Here is a 16,796-nt window from a genome sequence, read left to right as displayed (position 1 = left end):
TTAAAGTGCATTTGAAGTCTTGAAACAGCCCAGAAAGTCAAACCTAAGCAAAATTAACTGCTTAGAAAAAATAGTGACTTCTTTGGTTTGTTTATTGGACTCTAGATCCAATTGCTAAACTTTCTTTCTACAACCACAAAACCTTGAAGGTCGCTTCAGTAACTAAGGGAAAAGTCAGTGACTAGGCACATTGATCAGAAACGGTATGAGTACTCACCTCAACCCCGTAGCATACAAAGAAGAGGACGACCACAGCGATGAACAAGTAAAACCTCCAATGCATGGGAACGCAGGCGAGCTGCAAACAAGAACAATGAACACCTTTATAATACCTTTCAATATAGTCTGATGTACACCACCTTTTCCTAATCAGTATTTAATTGCCATGGTACCATCTGTGGAAAACTGTCCTTTTTTAATTGTCAGTACCTTGTGGCCTGCAAAACAAGGGGACCCTCCTTCAAATTAAAAGTTGTAATTTAACTGGATCAATTCTCAGATGGATTTTGCTGCTGATCAGTTTAAGTTTGTATAAGTTTCTAAAACTAAAAGAAAAAACACGTTTCAAGTGCCATGATAGTCCATTAAATGTTTACTTATGACTCCTCTCCAAAGTTCTTGGATCCCCTAATGCCATAGGGGTACAGAAACAGGAGCAACTCAAATTCAATGATCAGATTACTTTTTTAATTTAGTGAAATGGACCAGTCATAATTCTAAGTCAAGGCACAAAGTAGAAAAATCAACTTAAATTGCGTTTGTTGGCACCATAACCGTGGACTGAAAAACTCCAGAATGTCACTATCTTTCATTCCTTGCAGCCCAGGAGGCCACACCAACTTTGAATTAGCTGGGACTGAATCCAATCGTTGGGGAATCATTAAGCCGCAGGAGCTGGGTATGTGCAGAGCAGGACTACTGGGGTCGGGTGGGGAGGGGGCGTGGACGGTCCACTTAATGTTAGTTTCATTTAAATATCAGTTGTGTTCTGATCAGTGAATTTACCACTTGCTACTCCCTAGCATTCATGAAGTGTATTGCATGAGGGTGGCAAATGGTCTGTTTGAGGATAGCAGGACGCAGTAGAGGTGTAACTGTAAAGCATGGATTGTGCTGCTTACAATGACCCCTGGCCAGCCACTCATCCTCAACAGCTGTCTACCACCAGCTCCTTGGAATCCCCAGACTGGATTCCAGTAGTGGAAGCATCCCAGTGCCCAGAAACAACATCTTGTTGCCAGGAACATTACACCATAGAATAGAACCCCCCTTCTTCATAGAGAACATGAAAATCCATGCAAGCAAGAGAACACTGGTTTTGCGTACAAATGTAATCTGTGCTGTCCTGTTCTCCAGTTCTCCCTATGTTCACCCTCCATAAGTGCTTTTTGCTGCCTCACCTAATAGGCTTTTAGTCTTGTATGTATATATGGTTCTGTATGTAAGTATTGATGAAGAGTGAAGCTGGCTGGGGAGAAACAGGACTCTGAAAATTCTAGGGGCAGAAATCTATATCTTTTTGAGTTACAGAATTACAAACCACATATTTACAATTATATTATGTGTCACATATTTACAGTTTAGGCACACGGAGAATAAGGGCCTTATTTCACGGTTGGCAGCGAGCATGCCAAACCGACGGTCTAAACGCTATTTAGAGTTGGGCAGACTGATGTTTCTGAAGTGGTTTCCCCGCTGACTTTGCCATGGGAGTACTTACTCTGATGGGCTAGCGGAAAAGGGACCATCAGAGTAAGAACCTTAGACCACCCGCCCTATTTAGAGCAGACAGCCTGATGCATTTTCTTTCCTTCCATCACTGCCAGAACAAACCTGGGCGTTTCAAACTCTAAAAAAAGAAAAATGACACCCACAACCTGGAGGAAGACTCTCAGATTTTGGAGTATTGATTTTATCTCTATTTGTCTTTGTCATTAAGATACTCCAACTTTTGGAGTTTGTTTTTGACTTTCGGTGGCCACACACAAACCTGCAGTGCCTTCGGAGGAATTGCCATGACAACAGTTACTCTGAAGGCATTGATATCTTCTCTTGGCTGGCGGCGATCTCAAAATATCACAGACTTCTGCCCATCAGGGTGGTGGACGTAATGTCCTCTGCCACCATCACGAACAGCCTAAAGACAGTTATACACTAAATTGTGCACTACGTAATATACCCAAAAGACACAAAGTTCATTGAAGGCCTCACACACAGATCTTCAGGTTTCATTGTTGTTGACTTAGGAAATAGGGCACATCTCATCCCATTACTTGATATTCTAATGAGTATGTATCAAAGAAAGTCTTGCATCTGGTTTGCCTTCCCCACCCAGGTCACATTGATGGATATAACATTAATGGAAATCCAGTGCTTTCCTGTCTATGTAGCAGCTGGGTATTGTTAGGGTCTGGGGTTTTTTAAAGCAAAACCTAGCTAGAGAGTAAAAGAGTAGTGAACAGAGGCATGGCAGCAAGGCAAAGGTAAGGATCCCTCACAAAGAAGCAAAAAGTTAATGGCAATGTAGAGGCAGATTTAACAAACATGTTGTGCTGGGTTTGTGGCACAAACATGATAAAAACAACACAAAAGGTTTTTTTTAAATTTACTTTCGGGCGCAAAACTTGTTTTGTCCTGGAAAATTGCATCAATGGGGCAGTCCATATGTGGTGCACAGGCTTTCCCATGCAACCATCCAATATTTTTAGCGCAAAACACCATCTACTTACAATGGCAGACAGAGTTTTGTGTCAACAAGTAACACTACTTTGAAGCCGGTGTTAAAACAGAGGAATGCCTTTATTTCTCCCATCGTTTACCACGTTGCATGTGTGCTGTGCTGTTCTTTACGCAGAGTAGAGGGCTGGGCAACTCTGTTATAACCACCTGTTTTTTTGGAAAATGGCTATGGTTTTCTGGATATGGTGACTTTTTTTATATTACAGGCCTGGTAGCTGGGCTGCTAACCTTACGCCCAAGCTGATCAGTTGCTGTCAGTTTATTTAACCAACTGTCGCACTATGAAAATACATATTATGGAACCAACCGCTGTAAGGTCAAAATACGTAAATGACTTACTAGGTCAGGGTTGATACCGTCTCTGCTCTGGTTTAAAAATATCTGTGTTTAATTAACAATTGCGGATGTATTCTATTGGCTTTTTATATTGTCCCTCTCTCCTGGTTCTGTCCTTCTCTTTTCCAACTTTTTTCCCCACTTCTTCTTGATACTGGGGTAATTCCTTCTCCCTCCTTTAAGATGGCCACCACCCTTCCCATGTCGGGACTTGGCTTTCAGTGGCCCTAGACACGCATGCACCACCACGCTGACTTCAGTTTTTTTAACCAGCGTTCAGGCACGCACATTGATTGTAGGTAACGCCGCTGTAGCAAGGAGCGACACACAGCTGCTGCTTCCTTCCCGAGGTTCAGGAACTCAGACAGCCAATTGCAGCTGTGGATTTCTGCCCGATTAGGTACGACTGCTTGCCACATTTAGCTATCTCAACCCAGTGGTCCCATTCCACCTTCCCCATTTTAACTTTTTCTCGTTACTTCTTGACCCTGCCAATCCCACCAGCCGCATTGGAAACCAACATCCACCCGGACCCTAATCCGCTCACGTCTGTACCTTGCGTCACTGATGCCGTAAGTTACTGCTGGTAAGGACAACTCCTATCTCTTCACCCAGCAGCAATAGAGCTTATGGTCATTGCCGGCTTGCTCTTAATTTTTTATTCCTTCCTTCCCAGGATTTCTGTTTGGTTCCATTGGACACCTTAACGTTAGATCCTGCGCGGCCACGGCAGTCCCCACCTTGGACATCGCCACATTGCTTTCCTTGCTCCCATTCCATTTACATTGTTCTCTTTCTCAGGTCAGCACCTTATCCTTGCAGTCCTGGCATAGCGACTCGCCCACTCTACGCACACAGTAGGGCCTGTTAATTTTGCTTCATGTATGTGCATGTCCCATGGTTGCAAGAGCAATGTTTTCACTTAAATTAACATTGGATGCATGTCATTCATCCAGCAACAGGCATGGCATGAGAGGCAGTCGTTTTCCATCTTAATTAATTTCCTTACTAATCGTCATCTTCTTTTCTCTCCCTCCTTCCCCCCCTACTTTTTTCCACTCCTCTTGCTCTCTTCCTCTTTTCTCTCAAACTCTTTTTTCAACATACCATGTGTATTTGTAAAGCGCACAATTACCCGTAGGTGTCTTGGCACTGAACAACAGATGTTTATTGTTACCCAACTCAATGGTACTCATTTTTATCAACCTCAGATGGAAGAAAGGACCCGCCGGGATTTGAACCTGTGACCATGAGGTCGAACACAGGTCCCTGCAGTGGCTGCTTTAGGCCACTGAGCCACCAAAACCGGCTGGGTTTGGTGGCTCGGGCATTTCTTGTCTCAGGCATATAATTTAAGTTCTGATGATGGTCCCCAGATCTTATTGAGGGATTGAAACGCCATCGACAGAGTACCATGACTATTGCAAATGTTCTGATAAGGATAGCTTTGGTACCTTATGAAATAGATCCACTAACTGTTTATTATTTGTGGAGTTACTTCGCAAATGTCTGAGCTGTGCTAATTTAACTGTTTGTTGTCCTGTTTTCGTCCCACTTTTCGTGTTTGTTTTTTCTCAACTTTTATTAAATCCATGAATAATTTGATCTTATATAAGTTGCTATAGAAATTATTTGATTTTGACGTACATTGTTGAAAATATTCCTTCGGAAGGGACCGTTTATTCCGCCATAAATAACCACACCGTTGGAGACCGTGGTCTGTAACAACACGTGCTGTACTGTACAGCACACATCCAGCATGGATTGTTTTTAAAGTTAGTCTGAGCATAGTGTTTGTACTGAAAGGGTACACTATGGTACAAAGTACTATGCACTATACTAGTGCACTATGGTTCAAAGGTGTGCGAGTGGTGCTTTGCACCCCGATTGTGTGACCTCACTTGAGAGCAAGGGCGAGAGCGCCATATCTCCGTAGTTACTGTGCTGTCTTCTCTCCCTCTTGCGCAGTGCAGCAACTTTGGGTGGTGCGCTGTATCGTGTGAGAGTTTTGTAAATATGACCGTAGGGTCTTATGTATAAAGGCATTTTGTAGTAGATAAAGGAGTATTCCTGTAGAACCAATTTACAATCTTTTAAATATCTTTGTAAATTGGATTCAAAACATTTAAAATGGAAAATAAATAGAAATATCAATTTACAGAAATTAGCAACAGAATGGTCGGAGTCCTAATTGCACTTTTAGTAACAAAGAGTTGGACGTTTCAAAGTGAGTCACTAAGGAATGTAAGAGTGTGTACAACAGTGAATCTGTAGCAGTACTTCTCATACTTATAACTGCTTCAGTGAATCATCCCCTTATGGTTCTCTCATGAGGTGAGTCAAAAGACCTGTCAGAATTGCAAGTGAGTTGGGGTAGTTCTGAAGTTGACTGAGACGACGTTCCAGATCCTGGAATGGTCAGTCTTCTGGAGATGACCTGTCTTCTAGTGTTAAATTTATTTATTTTCATCTTTTACCTTCTTGTCCAGTGATGCCCTGCGTTTTATTGTAGCATAGTTACTTTAAGGTGGGCAGGAAACGATTCAGAAGCAGGCCAGAGAGATTGCTCGTGGCTTAGATGAATTCAACCATTCCATTCATCACATTGTATTTAATGCCCCAAGTATAACTGGTATGTCCAGACCTGGGTCCATTGCTTAATTTGAAATGAAATTAACTGGAACCAAGCTATAACTGGCTGATGAGTCCTAACCAGGGTGAAACTGGTCTTGGGTTGCTTGTGTTCTGGTTCAGGGTGGACCAGGCATGGAAGTTCAGGCTGGGCTCTTGCCTTTGTGTAAGGGTCAAGACTACTTTGCATATGATTGAGGCCAAACTGAGGTGGCATGATGGGAGAAAAATTATGGACTGGGATGCTGCCTGAGTGAATGAATGTGGCTGAGATTAATTCAAGGATTCCATCCATCACCTTGTTTTGATAGTTATTTTTACTTATAGGCTGGGGAATATGGTTGAACATCATCAGGGCTTTCTTGGGATGTGCTGCAGTTCGGGCTGGACTGTTCCCATGGGGCACAGGGTCAAGACTGATTTGGATATGGCTGGGTTCAAACTGGAAGGGCATGGTGAGCAAAATAAATGATGGATTTAGGCCCAGATCTCTGAACTGGGGTGAATGTATGACATTGTTCTGCATTCTGTCCATCAACTGTTGTTTTTGCAGAGTATATGATGGCTTCACATATGGGCAGTGTGATGTCAGGAAGACCCTAGAGCAAGATGTTTCCACCATCACGGGGGGTGAGAGAAGGCAAATGCTTCGACTTCTGTGCTGAAGTTGGTTTCCAGAAGGAAAGTTATCACTTGCTTTCGGGAGGAGAGCGGGTTCCTGGCTGTCTTGGTTTTCTTGTTCTTTGAAGATGTTATTAAGGGTATATCCAAGTGATTTTCCCTTGCGATCCAGCTGAAGCCGCAATCCTTCCGGGTTCCTTTTGGAGAGCCAGGAGTGAGTATGTGGTGGTTTGTTGCTGTTGGCAAACAAGGGGATTTCTGTCATGGTCAGGTTGAGGTCATGTGACTGACTCAGTCGTAATTTCTGGTATTGCTATTCTCCATGAGGAGAGTTGATCTACTGCTGACCACTTTTGTTGTTTTGCTAGCATCATTTTTCTGAGACTTTCCATTTTTGTAAACTGTTCCCCTTGTTTTTCTTTTGATTTAGTGTTCTGTGCTTTTTCTGTTTTGGTATTTAAGTAAATTGTACAAACCCATGGTACTCAGTAATAGACCTGATATTGTGTTAATCGGCCAGGCTGACAGTGACTGCTGAGGTTCTTGGCTATCACAGACAAGTTACATGCATGCAAGACAAGAGGTGTGGAGTGGGGTCATTTTTTCAACATTAGACACTGTCTAATGTGCCCTACACAGGCCACTGAAGCAGGTCTAACAGGATAATCTGTCAGTCCCCATAAACACTGTGCCCTCCAAGGCGTGCACCAGTGCTACCGGCTGAAAAGCACTTCAACACCTCATCAAGCGCTATTTAAATGCAAATCCTTCACTATTCTTTTTCAATACAAATGACAAACTCACATGCCCTCCACTCAAATTAATTTCATATTCCCCTACACTAATTCCCCACTAATCCTGTTTGGAATCCAGAGCAGCGTGCTACCCGTAGAAAAGTGCCTCAACATCTCTTTAGGGGTAGCAAGCACTATATAAATGCAAACCCTTCTGTCCCTACACTATCCTTTTCAATCTAAATAACAGACTAACATGTCCACTGCTCATTATTTTCATATTTTCCTGTCCTAATTTACAACTAATCCTTTTTGGATTCCGGAGTAGCGTGCTACTCGTGAAAAAGCACTTAGATGCCTCACCAGGGGTAGTAAGCACTATATAAATGCAATTACAATAATCGGTCAGTCCCGTAAGCATTGTTCCCTCTAAGGTGTGAGCCTGGGTGGCCGCGCATACTGCATTTAATCTCCGCGCAGGCGGCGCAATGGCGTGCGCATAACAAAGGTTCTTAATTCTGAGCAGCAGGAGAGGCCTTTAAGTGCTGGACACTAAACAAATACAAAAGAGGCTACAGCAACCTGATCAGCAATCACTTGCGCCCGTGGATGACGAGATCCTGTAGTATTTCACAGGATTTATCTCGGAGTTCTAAATTATTGTCCGTTGAAATTAAAGTATGGACTTTTGAAAAAAGGTGGCTGGAGAGTTCCTCGCTGCACCCTCTGCACAGAGACGTCCGTCAACATTCGCAGATCCCCTTCGATTTAAAATCCCACATATGCATTGTTTTTACCTTTGGTGGGTGTCATTAAACCGGGATGTTTGGTAAACATTTTGTCAAAATAAAAGCGGCTACTCTGTCTAACCACTTCAGAAATACCATCTAAGCACCGAATCATTCACGCAATTCTTCAGTTTCTACAAGTACTCCTTGTCAAGTGATGGGTGTGGTCCTTAGCTGGCAGCAGCAAAGGGTGCTGGAGGAAAGGAGGACAGATTCTGCCCAAGTGAAAAAGAGATGAAGGGGAGTGAAGTCAGAGTCACAGCTCTTGTGTAATTCATGCACAAATTGTAAAATCTAATATTAAGATTTGTGTGGGATGTGCTAAGTAGATTGTGTACGATCTGCATCCAGTTCAGAGTTGCATTCATCAGAATAAGGAATACATTGTGTACAATGTTCACATGGTTTCCTCCAGTCTGAGGTGTGCACATCTGCCTCGTGCACCTCCCAATTAATGCATGTCTATCCTTGGCACACATTGGGAGATCAAGCCGTATTACAAGCAGTTTGCACAGAGCTGTAATCCCAGTTGATGCACCAATGAAAATGAACACCTGAAACAGGATCCGCGGCTCAGTGGCAATGAAGGCCAGAGGAAGGTAATGACTGAAAGACAACCGGTGGCGCAAGGCCTTCATAAATAAGGCCCCTGAGGTGGATGCCTGCAGCGCTTGGTTCAGGGTGGGTGTAGTGGGCCCTTTGCAAGAAGCTGACCCTGCCTGCTGGAGGTCCCTAAGGATAGAAGCAGGACAGGGGACCAGCTGCAGTGAATGAGGAAAGAAGCATGCAAACTTTTTATCAAACTCCTTTTTGCACCTTCTTTTGAACTCCCAAGATAGGATTATTTCATGAGCTCCACCACGACCCACACAGAACTTTCTCTACCACCTACTATCTTTAGACAATACAGCTCGAACAAGATTATAAACTATTTGCCTTTTTGTCCTTAAAAAAAAAAAAAGAATGAAACTGTTCTTTTCCCTGATCTCCCCGGAAGAGGTGGCAAGCTTGCTTGCACAGAGCTCCTATTCTGTTTCATTCATTGTCACAGCTCAGAAGAGTATGCACCAAGGACACTTCACATGAAAAAAAGAATTAGAGGGAACTTTCTCCATAACTCTAAATCACTGTTTGGGGCAGTTAGTATTAAACCTCAACTGGTCGCAGCTGAGACTACCAAGAAGGAAGCACTGGTGCAGCTTATCCAGAAGTTGGGATAAATCTAGAAGAAAGAAACATCGACAACTGTTCTTCTTTTCTTTAAAAGCCTTCTCTTATGGGACAGATCCACATTCCGGATTCTGAAAGACAACAACATTGCAGGAGAATCGATTCGACCAAAGACAACCCACAACATATTTACTTGTATTGGTTGTCGGCAGAACATTTGAATACCTTGAATAGTTATTCTTTTTTTCCTTATTAAACTGTTATCTGTTAATTGTGTGGCTCATGTTTTTTTATTCCTTACAATGTTGTGTTTGGCAGTTTTTCCACATGCATAATCTTGTAGAAAATTCTCAAAGGAGTGTCTTTATGTCAAGCCAATATACCAAAGGTAACGGTTTCCCTTTGTGGTTATTCCTTGGGGCCGCTTATTTACTTCACATGTAGAGATTGTGTCACTCTCCCTGATAATGCTACAACTGAATTTCCTACTGGTTCAGTCCAACTCTCGGACTCTGGCCTCTAAAACAAACACACAAAAAACTCTTTGAAGTTCTCTTAGATTAGTGTATTGAACATACTTTTCTGTGGTCTTCTCAATGTCCAAAATGTGATGCCCAGACTGTAGAGAAATGTCTTCTCAATACCAGTATACTGGCAAATACATGGATTGAGGGGCACGGTCAGGGCTGCTACTCGAGGTAGGTGTTAGCAGAGAGCCTTCAGATTGAGGCCCACAGTTCTAAGTTCTTTACTCCTGCACACCACTCCACCCAAAGAACTGACTCTCCAGTCCAGCTGTAGGCATTATTCCTATATCAGAGAGTCTTTAACCTGTGGCAATCCATAAACTCTCTTTTCTATGAGGAACACTTTGGAATCCAAAAAGTCACGCCTACCTACTGATATAATATTTGAACACATTTTTAGCACTGCTCCCTTCTTCACCCTTGAGACTTCCAGGGACTTTATGAAACAATACATTATCAATAAGGAGTTGTTAGAAATTAGGTTGTTGACTGACTGGGGTGTGGGCCCTGTTCAAGCAACAGCCACAATCTCTTGCCGGGTGAACCATAAAAAGTCCCTAAATTAACCTGTGCTTAGCCCTGGGTAGTTTGGCACAAAAAAGCAGTCTGGATTAATTTAGAGACAATGTGCAAAATGTTTATGCAGCACACAAACAGCAATAATTTGCGAACACAAGAAAAACTCCAAACCAATGTAGAAAACCAGAGTACATTTTAATAAAATATTTGACACCAAAACGACAAAAAGCCAATTAGTAAAACCAGAGTTATGAATTTTTAAAGTTTTCATTGTAATCTAGCGCCCAAAAGTTCAAAGTGTCAACCATGGAGGGGAATGCCCAAGATGGCGACGGAGCAGGATGTGTAGCCTAGAGCTCCGCAGTGTGTCCGAAAAACATCTGGCTATTATTCACTACATCCCAAGCACCACTGTTGTTGGCTTACTGAGGTGTCTCTTCGTGGCCCTGCCCTGCCCTGCCCTGCCCTGCCTCCTGGGTCTCCGGTGGCTGCGATGACAGAGAGGAGAGTTATATCCAGTTCCTGAGGCCTGGCCAGGCCTGACTACGCAGCACCCACTCTAGGCCCATGGCGGAAGCCGGATCTGGTCGCTACTGCTTGCGGGGCTGAATGGAGTGTCTACCGCCGATTTCCCCCTTCTAAGCATAGACTCCCCACGCCATGAGCACCTGGCCAAGAGTGGAGCAGAGTGTGACCTGCCAGAGCTCATGGACGCTGCAGTAACAGCTGTTCCAGATGGGATCCTGAGTGATGTGAGCTCAGGTGGCTGCCGGTCCATGAAGCTGCCTGGGACCTGCTGCCGACAGACATGGAGACAAGACTTGCTCAGCCCACCTCTCATGCTTGCTGGGAGGGTGGAGAGACCTCCCATTACACTACACTACACTACACTAAGGGCCGGACCACATCCATGGCGCATGATCTCCATGCGGACCCGTGACCGACATCTGACTTTTATTGGTGCCCGTGGGGGAGCCAAGATGTGGGTCCATGCATCCCGCTCCCCACGCTGCCAGTGATACCCCTGCGGTGACTGCTGCAAACTCCCTTGACTTTGGCAGATGTGTGGTGGGCCCTGGTACTTGGGGCCTGCTGGTTGGCACATCCGGACATTGGTCAGGGGCTACTGAAAGGCACATGTGGGACACCTCCGCTCGGTTCCCAAGTTACCTCTATGACACAAGAGTTTACACACATCCTCGCCCAGCGGGCGACCCACTGATGTTATATAGCAGCCCATATGGCACTTTGGTGTCCCATATTACTACACCTTGAATACAGTGGTGCTGCCACACTGGAATGCTGCTTCTGCATTCATGTGTGATACTGGCATAATACCCCAGACCAACATGGTGGTCAACGCCGCACTCGGACCCTGATCATGAGTGAGGTTTGCTATTCTGAATGACGCTGCCTGGATTGGGATACCTGCACAGAACAGTGGATGCTGTGGAGTGGAGCCTCCCTGGTGAATTTATCATTATTACCTGCTTAACACTTGTGTCCAGGAGATACTCTAAGGGTCGTCTATCTGGAAACCTTTGACTCCAGGTCACTGGTGGCATCTTGAGCCCAAATTAATTGTATGGATGCCACACCTTCTGGCCTTTTGACTCACTCCATTTGCTAATGATCACTGGGGCTCGTGCATTTCTGAGCGGAGATATGAGCAGTACCGGTTGCCTGGTAATGCTCTAGGGAACACACCTCACAGCTACTGAATTTCAAACCCTCCAGACACGCTGGTGCAGACAGGTACATGGCACTACGTCCTCCCCCTTTGCCCGTGGGGTTCTTATTTGGAAAGAACTGTGTGTTCCATATGTGGTGACTACTCAAAGAGTGGATACAGAGGGTAGATACATAGTACTTGAGCCACTTGGATGGATCCCCCTTGGTTTAAGCTGCGATTCTACGCCCCCAATGCTTGCCAATGTAAATTTTTTGCCACTCTATTCCCGGCGCTGCTCCGCGACCCAACCTCTTCAGCTTTCTGGGTGGCAATTTTAATTGTGACCTAGATTGTGAGCACGCTGCATTTAATCTCTGTAGATGGGCATCCCACATGCATCTGCATGATGCATGGTGTCTCACACATGCAGTAGGTCAGGAATACACTTTCTATTCTCCTGTGCATAATGTTCACACCAGGATGGATTTCTTATTTTGCACACGCCAACTCGGTTCTCAACTGACTGGTGTGGAATATCTAGTGCGTACTTTATCTGGGCATTCTCCTCCATTACACACCGTCTGGTGGGGGCCCCCTCATACCCACATGGTGACTCAAACCAGAGGAGTTATCTGATAAAGTATTACGGGCTGACCTTACCCAATGTATAGACACATACTTTTCATTTAATACAGCATCGTCCCATACCATTAAATGGGATGCCCACAAAGCAACGATTAGAGGTCATTGCCTCTCAACCATGTGGCGTATATGCTGGAGACTCACAGAGGATCTCTTGTCCATTGAATGAGATCTTCACCTACTAGAGGTGCAACTGGCCAACAGGGAATCAATGAATGCACAAATCGCAAAATTACTAAGCTTCGATCTGAAGCAGAACAGATTTTGAGCAAGCCGGATTATGAACAACGGTTAGCCTTACAACACCCTGAGGGGGACGCGCACTGGGATGCTTCTGCTGTGGTTGGTACGTGAAGACCAACAGAGTGCCCCTATAGCCACAATTAGGTTGAGAGATGGCATGCAGTTGTCCACACAGGTGGATATTAATAGAGCCTGTCATGGTTATTACAGTGAGCTTTAATGCCACCCCGACTAAGACACAGAATTGCATCCTGAGTAGATTCCATAATGCACCACACTTACTGTGCTTAAACGCATTACAACATAAATGGAACAACATTATGTCCCAAATCTCTGGCACAGCAAAATGCCACTTTGGCAGTCTGTTTTTTCACATTTATTCCATTTTTTTTTTTAAATTTCTCAGTTCTTTCATCACTCTTTTTCATCTCATTAGTCCAACTCAACATGTACTCTGTCGCAATCCACAGGTGAGAGATTGTGGCAATTTCCCAAGTTTCTTATGTTAATGATGGGCCATCCGAACCTCTTTCAAAAACACGTGCTAGAGCCGGGTTCTTTAAAAAGCAGTTTATTCACACCCAATGCATTTCAAGCCAATCTGGCTCTTCGTCAGGGGTCACTGCTGGCACTCCTTCATTGTGCTACAGAAACGTCTTTTTCCTCTCCTACTCGCCAAAAAACGCATTACAACATACTGACCTGGAAGACCCACTGAGCTTAGATGAGGTGTGCGCTGCTGTGTCCCAGATTTCCTGTGGCAAAACCCAGGGCTCTGATGGACTACCTGTCTAGTAATATGCCACGTTTCTCACTCAGACCAAACAACACCATTTAGATGTCTTAAATTAGGCCAGAAGCCCTGGCTGTTTACCTAATACACTCTGCAAAGCTTTAATTGTGGTGCTACCCAAACCAGGCAGAGATCCCCTAGATGTCCGCTCCTACTGCCCATTATCCCTACTCAAATTACACCGCAAGATACTGGGTAAGATCCTGGCCAACTGCCATACACCTGTTGCTTCACAGACAATAACGTTCTCTGCCTAAGGTGGTGGCACCCGTTCTTGCCGGCTCAAAACATCATGCTGCTAACCTTCTTTGCTCTGCCACACCCTCAAAGGAGAGATTCCACCAATTTATCCCAAAAAGAGCGTTTTTGGTTTACATCAATCGCACCAGATAACACCGGATGGATAATCAGCTCTTTGTTAGGTTTGCTGGAGCAAAAAGGAGAAAGCAGTGCAGAAAAGGACCATCTCCACATGGATTGTACTCTGCATTAAGATCTGCTACACACTGGTGAAAAGTAACCCCCTGAGGGCTCACTCCAATAGAGCCAAAGCTGCAACCACTGCATTATCTCACGGAGACCCTGCCATGGACAGGTCAGACTGCGACGTGGGCATTGTTGCATATGTTCACCAAATACTACTGCCTTGACAGGTCTTTCATGGCGGGCACTTTGCCCGCTTAGTCCTCCAGGACTTTTTGGTCTGAACCAGTGTGCAGACCCACCTCCTGGAGGTATGACTTTTGCATACATCCTAAGAAGGTGCAGAATCTACAGCTAGAAGTATCTAAAAATGTTACTTACTTTCGGTAACACTTTATCTGGTAGAGACTATCTACCCCTTATTGACCATCCCAACATCCCTGCTTCTGCAATATTGTCTAACTAAAACAATCCCTGTAGGTCCTTAGTTTTGCACACAGGTAGCTTGGCCTTCTGAAGTGGCTCTATGAATCTGGCACAGAAAGTGTCAAGTAATGAAACCAAAGTCAGCACCGCGGGTTGGCACCTATATAAGTACTGTGTATATATATGTGTATATATATATATATATATATATATATATATATATATATATATATATATATATATATAAGTACTGTGCACATCAAATCTGAACATAGATGCAGAGATGATCGGTGCCCGCCTGACGGCATACAGAGGTACTTATCACAATTTGCCATATCCAGTCTGACACCTGGAGAATCCGCTAAGGAAAGGAACCTGTAGCTAGTCAGAATTTGTATCAGATAAGGCCTTACCAAAGGTAAGTAACTTGTTCATCCTTTCATCTGGCCAAGCTAGCCTGAAAGTTTCTAGACAGCGATTTCCCCTCCAAAGAGTAGGCCAAAGTGATCACATAATTAATTCTTCTGGCAAGGAATAATAATGAGGACTTATTACCTTTTTAGCACCCCCAAAGTTAACAAACAAAAAGTCACACTTTCTGAAATCAATCTCACTTTGAAGATAAATGAATGCCACCCTAACCACATCCAACTTATCCATCCCTTCTACATCCATTTAATTTCAGATGTAAAATTCAGCACAGGAAAATGTATTGTATTCACTTTAGTAATAACATTTGGATTTATTCTGAACACTATACTGTCCTCAGAAATCCTTAGCCTTGGTGAAACATCAAAGCTTTTAACTCCTCGGTCTAATGATTTTAATGGCTACTAGAAACAGGACTTTCATGGGCAGAAAGTTTTCCAAATCTTGCTTTAATGGTACAAAAGGAACCCCTTTGAGGGCTCCTAAACCTACATGCAAATACCACGCAGGAAACAAAGTCTCAAAACACTTAAACTACCATCTTTATAAAGTCAGTTAATGGTCACCAAGGAGCTTTGAAGGCTATAATGCAGCTCACTCTAATGTTGGTGTTGAACATTTTATATCCCTATCACATCTTTCCTACACAACATGCAAAAGATAATTTGGAGAAATTTCTGTTGCAGGAATTATCTTTACTAAAGGATAACCGCTGGTTGTTATATGCCTACCTAGTTGATTCTCTACTTGCTGCCGGAACGGACCTAGAAACTGGTAGTTACAAGCTCACCTTCAAGAGCAAGTCTCTTGCACCCTCCAAATTGAGAGTTTTAAACTTTGACAATATTCATGCTAGCACTGGAAGAATGGGGCAAGGTTGGGCTAGAGAATTCCACAACTACAGAAGCAACATTTTCCAGTACTGAAAACCATTTTCTCCTTGTCTAGTCGGCCTATAAAGAGGATTCTATACCTTCTCGATATGGATGGTTGCCACAAGATGAGAAGTAATCGAACAGGAATCAAAGCCTATATCCCCATCGACATCTACATCTGGAAAAATGTTTTGCAGGAGTGCAGTGTTTTGAAGTGCTAACAGGTTCACTGAATCTGCAACAAATTTTGTGACATATCTGTCTTGAAATTCTAAGATTCTGTGAGGATGGGAATGTTCTGCTAGGGAAGTATATTGTCACATTGTCTTCATCCTTAATATGAACTGCTCTTATTGGCATCAAAATCTTCTCAGCCCATACCAAAGTCTTCCTCACAGGAGAATTCAGAGACATCATCTTAGTGGCAAGTTGGCTGTCCAAGTATGACATTGTTACTGTGTTGTCTGTTCTGACCAAAAGTGTGCTATTGAAAATGTCTTTCTTGAATACTTGTAGTGTTCACACTGTCAACAACTCTGTCCAGTTCGATGAAAGGCTCTCCTTCTCGAGCGCCTAACAGCCGTGGGCAGTCTGTGAATCGAACACCCTGAGGCAGACCTGAGCAGACAAATTATCAGAGACTGCATAGATGGGGACAAAGGAACGAGTATCCCTCGGCTAAAAGATGTGAAGACCACACTTGAGGGAATTGGTTGTAAGGATCTTTGTATCAACCCAACGGAAATCATCCCTCAAGATAAAGCGAGAGTCAAAAGAAATTTTATGGACATGGTAACCTCACGTAGAGCTGCTCCGGAAGGAAGTAAAACCACAGTCTGCGTACATAGAATGGTGAAGACCGGGAAGGGAATGCAACCGTATCTCGCTCTCATGTATAATGCACAGGACAGATTTTTAATTACCCGTTTTAGGCTCAACTTTTTACATCACCTACTGGCTGATCCACCAGGTTTTACTCTAACCGTTGAGCAGAAGGGAGCCTGCGGCTGCGACAACAGGACTCCGAGGAACACCCTTCATTTTGTATTATTATGCCCATTTTACGCTCTACCCAGGCGCAGTTTTTTAGTAGGGATTTCAAAACAGGCGAAGTTTAGACACGCCAAGGTTGCCCTATTATTTTTGCAAAGGGCTAACGATCCTCGCACACTTTTTTGTATCATGAATTTTATTAAGGTTGCTCTAAGGCTAAGGAACTCAAGAGGGC

At 43.8% G+C, this 16,796-nt stretch overlaps 1 protein-coding gene across 1 annotated transcript in view; it reads right to left on the bottom strand.

Moving 5' to 3' along the window:
- Positions 1-16,796, bottom strand: part of LOC147684252 (putative cation-transporting ATPase 13A4) — a 287,710-nt gene that overhangs the window by 2,547 nt on the left and 268,367 nt on the right. Inside the window, exon 29 of the mRNA XM_086944653.1 lies at positions 218-298. Coding sequence (XP_086800779.1) covers positions 218-298 — 81 coding nt within the window. The remainder of the gene's footprint in view (positions 1-217; positions 299-16,796) is intronic.

The sequence above is a fragment of the Lissotriton vulgaris genome, chromosome 11 (genome assembly GCF_964263255.1).
Source record: "Lissotriton vulgaris chromosome 11, aLisVul1.2, whole genome shotgun sequence".
In the NCBI taxonomy this organism is placed as follows: Eukaryota; Metazoa; Chordata; class Amphibia; order Caudata; family Salamandridae; genus Lissotriton; species Lissotriton vulgaris.
The sequence above is the reverse complement of the archived record's forward strand: the minus strand, read 5'-3'. Positions and strand labels throughout refer to the sequence as shown.